At 52.4% G+C, this 9,255-nt stretch overlaps 1 protein-coding gene across 3 annotated transcripts; it reads right to left on the reverse strand.

Moving 5' to 3' along the window:
- Positions 1 to 1,140: 1,140 nt before the first annotated feature.
- On the reverse strand, positions 1,141 to 9,126 carry LOC122381766. Of its 3 annotated transcripts, none has more exons than XM_043366364.1 (12): positions 9,021 to 9,126; positions 8,067 to 8,274; positions 7,709 to 7,810; positions 7,233 to 7,335; positions 6,840 to 6,963; positions 6,239 to 6,404; positions 5,600 to 5,863; positions 5,074 to 5,201; positions 4,635 to 4,774; positions 4,236 to 4,393; positions 3,710 to 3,899; positions 1,141 to 2,582 (listed from the first exon to the last, which is right to left on the reverse strand). In XM_043366364.1, the coding sequence occupies exons 2-12, from the start codon at positions 8,244 to 8,246 to the stop codon at positions 2,260 to 2,262; spliced, it is 1,878 nt and encodes a 625-aa protein (XP_043222299.1). In that variant the 5' UTR covers positions 8,247 to 8,274; positions 9,021 to 9,126; the 3' UTR covers positions 1,141 to 2,259. The 3 variants fall into 3 exon arrangements, with proteins under 3 accessions (XP_043222299.1, XP_043222300.1, XP_043222301.1); XM_043366365.1 differs by having other exon boundaries at positions 9,075 to 9,092; XM_043366366.1 differs by lacking the exons at positions 7,709 to 7,810; positions 8,067 to 8,274; positions 9,021 to 9,126 and adding an exon at positions 7,525 to 7,647.
- Positions 9,127 to 9,255: the final 129 nt, after the last annotated feature.

Below are 9,255 nucleotides of genomic sequence, written 5' to 3' on the forward strand. Positions count from 1 at the left end.
AGAAAACTGTCGGCTACTAAATTGTTCGCTCGCGGCTGACGTTCCCATATGCATGACAGCAGCGAACTGGGTGGTGAGGAAAGTATGGTGAATGCTTAATAAATAGACAACTCAAACTGTATGGCTGCAATCCAATATCACAACTGGAAAATTGGCACATATGTCAACTCGTTCACCACCAAGACGTTTTCTGTCCTATCAGAACTGTAGATACCTACATGGCATCATCTCACCCAAGGGTAGAACTCCATTTCACCAAAGAAGATCGGTGGGCTTTCGGTTTCCAGAATAAGCAGTTAGACATTTGGGCATCGCGTCCCGCGTCCTGAACCGATTAGATCAGACTGGATCAGCAGACCTGGATCAGACATACAAAACATGAAGCGTCATGGAAGCTTAGAATAAGGCATCCGGATTCGATTCCCGGGCAATGCACGTGGCGTTGCCGCTGCCTGGCCGCTTGGAACAGCGTGAGAGTTCCGATTAGCACTTGATCCACCGGATATGGCGCCAAAGCCAACCAACCCACCAACCAAGCTTAGAATGCGCCTTCCTAGGCCGTAAGTGCATCATCCCAGACAGCCCCAGCCCCCAGGACTCCAAGACGAATGCCCGGCGTAGCCCAGCCTGGCCCAGCCCAAGATGCTTACAGATAGCCCAGCCCACTGCACTGGTCGGACAGCGATCACCGACCAGAACATGCGCTCAGCGCTAAGTTTCATCGGCCAAGACAAGGGACAACCGGCATCCCCATTCACTCGTCGTTCGAAGACCGTAGCTCCGGCGGACGGAGGAGTGCACAAGATTCAAGAAGACCGGTGTGTTCCGAAATCCGAGCCCTATACATGAGACACATGCCTATAGTTATTGATAAACTCTATAACTCAGAATTTCTCACAGAATGTCTGTTTTCAGAAGGTAGGAAGACTTGGCTACAGACTACAGTCAACGCAGATTAGGCTAATTGAAGCTGGAATGAGCAAAGAGGAAGTCTTACAAAGAATACATGCAAAGAAATATAAGTCAGCAGCTTGTAAAGAGAAGAATAGGGTAATACAATACCAATGAAAATCCCATTTGATAAAAGAGTAACAGTGATGCAGAAGGATGGCATAGCCAAACAAAGTTTCACAAGCATCAAGCGCTTATACACGTATCTATTCCAGCCTGCTTGAAACATAATTCATCAAGCTATTAATTTTGGCCTAGGCCAATAACAAGTCTTGATTAGACATTGTGTATAGACAAACAGCGCAGACAGCGCAAACATATTACGAAGAACGAACGTAAATATATGCCACTTCGACTTCACCTTAAACAAACAATAAAGCAAATAAATCAACAAAGCGAAAGCACATTTTTACTAAGCAGGTCTCTGCGCACAGCATGCTCGGCACAGCGAAGCGGTGCGGTCCTCCGGACCATGGTCCACATCCCGTACCCGATTCCAGACCACAGCAATGACAACTGAGTACCGGCGTAATGGAGGCAGCGCGAGGGGAGCTGATTGCAGTCACTGTAGTACGAATGACTGACACAGTTCCCTAGCAATCAACAATATGGCGGCTGGATCCATGCAACTCCGCTGGCTGGCAGGGCTCGCTAATCTTAACACAGGCTCGCATCGCGGCATCCAGGGAAGCAGGCACTACAGTGCCATTCTCATAATATTGGCAGCGCGAATCTCACAACTAAATCACAGATGGCGACGACTCATACCCGCAGTATATCCATCGGCGCGATCCTTACACATTACACTCAACAGACATCTCTATAAACATCTAACAGCAAGCTCAGTATGTGACATCGGAATGTGCCATCACATCTCCAGTAAAAACGCGATCACATATAGATATCACAACCTGCGACCCGTCTGTATAAAATAACAACGGAGCCACCACGCTTTACGGAGGCCGGGTTCCTCCCAACTTGGATACGTTTGGCGCGTTCACAGATATTGGACGGTGCTGCACATTGTGCTAACAGATTTTTCACGTGGATCAACAGCACATCATTATTATGGAGTTCAATATCATAAGACAAGCAAAGGTACAGCGTTGGCACGATCAAGCTCACTGGTTACATGTGCCACACTCCATCGGAGCCACCCTGCACACCGACACTGGGCCGCTGCCGTGCAGGCAGCACCACCGTCAGTCATTGAGGTGTCACCACCGCCAGTCATTCAGGCGTCACCACCGTCAGTCATTCAGGTGTCATCACCGCCAGTCATTCAGGTGTCACCACCGTCATCGTCAGTCATTCAGGAGTCACCACTGTCAGTCCGTGAGGCGTCACCACTGTCAGTTTGTCGGGCCGCACCACCGTCGCCACCCGTCGGAGCGCCGCCATGAGTTGCTGCCTCATCTCGCGCTGGCTCCAGGGCCGCGGCGGCAGCAGGGCGGCCAGTCCCTCGGGCGGCAGCCTCTGGGCGGCGAGCCGGCGCCGCAGAGCCTGCACCGTCTCCAGCAGGTCGTCCATGTCGGCGGCGCGCTGGGCGTCCTCGTGGCGCGCGTAGATGGCCGACAGGCCGCGCAGACAGTGCTCGGCCAGATCCAGGTGCCGCCAGTGACCGCCGCCGTCTGGGACGCACACACAGAGAACACGTACGGGGAGGGCAGTTATTACCACGGGCCCGAGCGGGGAGGTGGGTGTGTTAAATCCAACTAACACTACTGCATGCAGCGACTACAGATGCTACTTACGGATTCTGGCGCTGCTGACTAAAGAAACTAGCAGTTAAAAGGCATGTGGCATCGCCTGGAAGTCAGCTGTAGAAAAACTTCAGCATTTTAACTGAAACCATTGCGTCGAAGATAATTTCAGACACAAAAATATGTGCAAAGACGGCTTAACGTCACCAAGGTGCCGGCTTTTGGAAAAAAAAATAAACTGGTAATAATTATCTCATATCCTCAATCATCACCAAGCTCCACGGTTTGCATCATGACTTCTGTACGTCTCATCTAATTGATTAATGCAGCTTTCGCTATCGTCAGGGTTACAAGGCCCCGCACCACCGTAATATAAATCACCCGATCCCTACCAACATATGACTAGCAGCTCGGCCTCCTTTGAGCCACACGGCGATTGTCCTAAATAGGAGGCAGCATACACGACCGGTCAGGACCTAACCGGCCATATCACGGCCTCCAGCGGTTAAGATGCGTCAAATTAGCGCCAGTTCCACGACAACTGGCGGGCAATGTGGCTGGCCAGTTGGACATGAGCTAGGTGTAAGTCCTGACGTTGGAACCCTGAGCGATACCGGGTGTATCAGTGGACTGGCACCCTAGACGCACTTCCAACAACCGAGAAGGTTCGTCTGTTCGGCTCATTTAGGGCAGACTGCCATCGCCATTCTGGTCTACTTCTAACGTGCATCACGCGTGTGCCCAAATTGTTCAATCATTTCTAACTCCTCACACCTATAAAAAACTACCTAAGGGCCATTCTTCTACCGCTAAAGCGTAAGTAATACCGATAACGCATGCAGCACTAGATCAAAACTATTATCCAGACTAGTTTGGGTGTATCCCACACTTCCACAGGGTTACCAACTCGCTGTCCGTCCCTCGCCTCCTCTGCAGACCTGGCCCCAGCCGAGCTGCCGGTCCCTCGCCTTCTCTGCTAGCCCTGGCCAGGCTGCCGATCCCTTGCCTCCTCTGCTAGCCCCGGCCAAGCTGCCGATCCCCTACCCCCCACTCACGGCAGTCTCGTAGCGCGGCCTTCATCAGTCGCTCAGCCTCCAGCAGGTACTGCGTGCTCGAGTAGGTGTGCAGGCTGGCGAGCGTGAGCCGGGTGACCAGCGAGTCGCGGTGGTCGCTCGGCACTCCCAGCTGCGCCTGGATATCCAGCGCCCGCCGCAGGAGCGTCTCCGCCTCAGGCGCGCACGAGATCTGGGACACAGGTGGGCGCGGCACGGAAATTGATCGGCACCGGACGGAAAGACGTGTAAAGACAACAACGTGTGAACAAAGCAGAGGAGAAAAAAAAAACATATTATTCTCGATATGCACTGTTTCTTTTTCTGCGGAGCCTGATTTATGCTGGCTTCGGTCCCTGTAGAGGCGTAAAGGCTGTGGGCCCAGTGTCAGGAGCGGCTATGATTATGTCAGTCCCCGGTGCAGGCTATAGCCTAGCTCCTGGGTAGAGGCTATAATGTCTCCGCCTCCGGTGACCAGTGGAGTCCACGGCTCTGGTTCCCGCTGAGCGGCTTTAGCCCCGGTACTGACCGTGTTGGGCAGCAGCTGGTCCAGCTCCAGGTTGAGGAGCAGCCGCGCCAGCTGGGTCAGTACCCTGCTCAGCCGCAGACTGGCCGGGCCGATCAGCTCTTCACACAGGCGCTCCGTCTCGCGCAGACGAGAGTAAGTCTGAACGCCCAGCTGCGCCGCTGTCAGGGACAGGAGAGAGGTGAACGGAGGGGCACCAGGCAGAACTGGAATAGCATTAAGCACACATTTACTCATGCAATTACATACCAGGTCATTGGAGAATAGAGAATAGAGCAATAAAATATCACAAGCCGAACCTTTCACAACGGTATCCCTTATGGCTTACACATTATCAGACATACAGATCTAGTGTCCGGCCTACGAGGGCTCGGCGTTTCCGGACTATCCCAGCCCACCTACCCTCACTGAAGCCGTTGAGCGAATTGAGCAGCAGCGGGAGCTGGTCGTCCACCCACTGACAGTCGGCCAGGGTCAGGTCAATGGTCCAGCAGCTGTGACTGGGTAGCTGTAGCGTGGCAGGACGCTCCGTCTGGGGCCCGCTGACCGGGGCAGGGGGCCGTGGTTAGCGTGATTGAGAGTGGTTAGTGTGTCGGGGCCTCGGGAGTTAGGAAGAGATCCCGTCAAATGTTACCGATAAGAATTCAGTCTCACGTCCCGTGAAAGGAACCTCGAGACAGGACGTCCTATCGAAGAGTCTCGTCTGAATTGTGATAGTCCCATCTCAATTCTCCCCTGAGCCTGTTTCTCCCGTGAGAGTTATGACCAGCCCCTGAGAGTCCCGTCTCACCCGTGAGGGTCTCATCTCACCCGTGAGAGCCGTCCTCGGGTCCCATCTCACCTGTGAGAGCCGTCCTCGGGAGGGTCGGCGGCGGCCAGTTTCATTTCGAGCAGCAGCCGGTCCAGCCTCAGCCGATGCCGCAGGGGGCTGGACTCTGCATACATCTGCTCCCCCAGCCGGCCGCAGATCTGAGTAAGGGGGAGGAGACGGGAGGCCCGTCACAGACGGAAGGGACGGAGAGACTGGGGGTTAGACGGGGCTAAATATGGATTGTTAGTCTCCATGTAACTTTGTGGTACATTTATCGACTAAAATATGGATCGTGTTTATTTGAAAATGTTACCTTGTGTACCTGACACGTTGGAGTGCTTAATCTGCACTCAGCTTTTCTTTTTATATTGCCAGCAGCATTAGATAAGTTAATTCTACCCAATAACGTCGATGCGGAACCATGAGATGTAGCCATAAAGACCACGCAAAATATTATCAAACGGCACGTCCGGACATCAGGTTCAATTGGCAAGGCAGTCAAAGCCTGAAGATCCTGACACAGCTGTAGCTGATCCACCACTCCGGAATACCCCACCTGGCTGATATCATCTGCTCGGCCGCTGAACCCCGAGAGCAGGGCGAAGTCGCCGAGCACGCGGGCGGCGGCCAGGGTCTGCGGGTGCAGCTGGCCCCAGTGCCGATAGGAGGCGCTGAGAGCCTGCGGTGCCAGCTCCACCAGCGGCGCCGTGCAGCCGCAGCTCAGCAGGAGCTCAGCCACCAGCCGGGGCAGCTCGGCAGCCAGGTCAGCGGGCGCTGCCGCCGGCACGGAGTCCAGAGCGACGACCAGCCACCGCAGCGCCTGAAGGTGAAGTCAACGTGAGCCTCCGATGCTGTAGAAGCGCCTAACCACAGAGACAGGGCTGGCTCGACATAAGATGATGATTCGGAATGAACTATGATATCTACGGGAGATCAGAGAATTCACGAGAAGAAAGTGGCAAAGATCTGGCGCTGCGGCTATTACCGCAATGCCAGACACCGATAGCAAAATTATTTCGTAGAAATCATCATTCCTAATGAGCAATAACAGCTGCGGCATATAATACCGACACCTGTTACAAGTAGCTACCTCAGTCCATTGCTGAGCTCTAGGCGCCGCTGACGTTTACCGCGTCATCCCTCAGCTGCACCCCGCTGGGGACGTGGCGCACGCTGGCGGGTCCACTCCACTCACCGCGGGCCAGTTCTCGGTGAGCAGAGCGAGCCGCGCCTGGGCCGCCGCCGCCGCCGACTGCAGACCAGACCGGAGGCCCAGTCCCGCATCGTTCAGGAAGGCCATACGACCGGCGTTCCACCCGGCGGCACCCACCCGACCTACGGCAGTCTCCGCCGCCAGCTGTCTGCGGGAGGGGCAGAGAGAGGGTGCCAATGTGCGGGGGAGGAGGGAGGGGCAGAGAGAGGGTGCCAATGTGCGGGGGAGGAGGGAGGGGCGGTGTGATGTAATAACGCTTGGTGACGACGTGTGAATATACTCGTACAGCGTTTTTAACAGGACATGCAAAGTTATGCATATAATACGATAACGAGGGAGATTAAAGTTATCCAGTAAAAATTATAATAAAAATATGAAACGTTTGGATAAAAATGATTAAGTGTATCTAACTATGAACCAGGATGTGCACCTTCACCGGTAAGTGCACATGGTCTTCAGGGAAAATACTCAGCAAAAATGTGCCTATACAGCGCAACGAAATCGAACACAACATGTCGACCGTTCCTACTCAAAGACAAATGATAAACATAACAGTTGTCACTACATGCCCCCATTACCTTACCTATGAACACAATCCAGAGCCATTTCAGACACCTGCCAGGAGACATTTTTACATAAGACGGAGAAGGTCTTCTCCAGAATGATCATACCATCTTCATGCCAGCCCATTTCACATAGGAATGTCCCTGAAAACGCAAATGGACACCTCAGTTGTTACACGAAAGCAAAACCGAATGAAAATGCCATGATAAGTACAATTAAAGACTTTCCACGCCACCTCTAGTACAAACGATGCCTGAAAAAAATACATTAAAAAAAGCCTCTTCCATGGTATCTACGGAATATTGGCGAAGTCTGACTCAGTGAATGGTCATTAAAAATGGCTTAAAATATAATGCACTAACGCATGCAAAGGTGACTGAAATCAAACACTAAATTTAAAATGACGTCTTACCGAATTCGAGGACGTCAGTGAGTTCCGTCTGTGACCCAGCCGAGCAGATCCGGAGCAGAAGCGCGTCCCTGGCAACGCGTGAACTGGCGTCCGCCGAGGCATGCTACCAATGACAGAAACACGACCAAGTCAGAAACAAAATAAGTAAATACATGCACGCAGCAACGCTGACAATACGGGGCCCAATTTCCCAAAAGCCCTACCACCTACGACAAGCTCCTAAACCTAAACGAAATGTTCCCAACAAATTAAGCCTACCAACTGTGGAGTTATTCCCGCCAGCCTCGCCTACCTACTCTGGAGACGAGTCTGCAGATCACGACCACCTACCCGGAGTTCATCCTGCGAACCACGCCCCCTTGACTCTTACTCCGGAGTCGTTCCTGCGACCCGGCCCCCACACACACGAGTTGCTCAACACACTGCGCCGACTGGTCTCGATTCCTGCTCCCCCTCCGCACACCACGCCCCCTTACCCTGGTGATGCGCAGCAGGTTCCCGCGGAGCCGGGACGACTGTAGCAGGACGCCGGGACGCGGCAGCAACAGCCGGTAAGGACAAACGCCCGTCGGCGTTACCTGGCAAAATTCGCACAGCCATGTCACAAGATAATTCACAATGGATTTCAATGGGCGATCATTCACGATTATCTTTGCCAGCACATTAATAATGATACACCCTTTTACTTGAAATACCTAGCATCACAAATCTGCATCATAATGTCTGAGTAAAAGATGGAATAAATAAAATATTTGCCAACAAATGCATGTCTATTTTGTGGACTAGATCGTAATTCCACAAAACAATGTGATCAATAGTACAACATTTACTCACAGATGATGAAAGAGCCTGGTCAAGAGCTTCCACTGCCTCATCAGGTGGAAGATGGGACAGCAACTCTTGTACTTTGTCTGGGATATTGCCCTGAAGGTTCTTAGCAACTTCCTTCAAGCACAGGTCTCGCATTGATGGAACAGCAGTGCTCCGCAATAATGGAGCTTGGTGCTGTTCCATACTGAAGTGACAATACTTCACCACATGGCTGGAAAAAGTCATTAGCATACTTAGAGTAATCACCACACATTTTGAATTCAGCATGTAGCTGGTCTAGTTTGCCACAGGATGCCACATGCATACTGCATGTAAACCCATTGATTTTCAGCCAGTCCAAGTCAATGGGAAGGAATGAGGATTGAGCCCGAATAGCTGATTCAGAAGGAATCAATGGGCCACCTCCAGTGACGTACCCAAGGGGGGGCCATGGGGGCCATGGACCCCTCCTGAGTGCCGAAGGCGCTCAGGGGGCCCCTCAGGCCCCAGTATATTTTTTTCAAACACTGGATAAAACATCTTTTACTAGGAAGAAAAAATGATATCAAAGTTTCATTTATATGCCCCTGGTTACATGAGAGGCCCCTGATGACCCAATGGGCCCTGCAGTCATCCAAGGGCCCCCGGTTTCCTGGGCCCCTGGTCGCCTAGGGGATCCCTGGTAGCCGGGGCCTGGTCGCATGGGGCCCCTGATTGCCTGGGGTCCCTAGTCGCCTAGGGAGCCCTGGTAGCCGGGGGGCCTCTAGTCGCATGGGTGATGGGGCCCCTGATCGCCTGGGGCCCCTAGTCGCCAAGGGGGCCCCTGGTTGTGGTAGCAGGGCCTGGTCATATGGGGGCCCCTGGTTGCCTGGGGCCCCTGGTCAATATTTCAGGACCTCACCAATTCAAATCATAAAAATACCAACCCTACATGAAATATGTCCCGAAATCAGAAATAACATCTGCATGAAAACTCACCCACATGCCTAGCAATACAAATATCAAAAATTATACACAGTACACACTACACACCTACTCTGAGACCACAATAGATGCAATATATCAACAATAGATAAGCATAAGCAAACAAATCCTGCGCAGAGATGACAAATCAGCAAGTGGTAGTACCAGTAGTACAATTTACTCTCACGCTTAGACATCTGACGTCATTATAATAAAGTTTCTTTATTATTTCAAACAGAGCACGCACATT

This window comes from Amphibalanus amphitrite, unplaced genomic scaffold, assembly GCF_019059575.1.
Source record: "Amphibalanus amphitrite isolate SeventyFive unplaced genomic scaffold, NRLGWU_Aamphi_draft 000127F_arrow, whole genome shotgun sequence".
NCBI lineage: Eukaryota > Metazoa > Arthropoda > Thecostraca > Balanomorpha > Balanidae > Amphibalanus > Amphibalanus amphitrite.

Bases quoted from the DNA above. Each gene is read 5' to 3' on its own strand.
- LOC122381766 (XM_043366364.1), bottom strand. From the start codon at position 8,246: ATGGAACAGCACCAAGCTCCATTATTGCGGAGCACTGCTGTTCCATCA. The intron at 6,964-7,232 runs GTAAGACGTCAT...TTGCGTTTTCAG, and splicing joins CACTGACGTCCTCGAATTCG to GGACATTCCTATGTGAAATG. The intron at 4,775-5,073 runs GTGAGATGGGAC...TGCCCCGGTCAG, and splicing joins CCCGAGGACGGCTCTCACAG to CGGGCCCCAGACGGAGCGTC.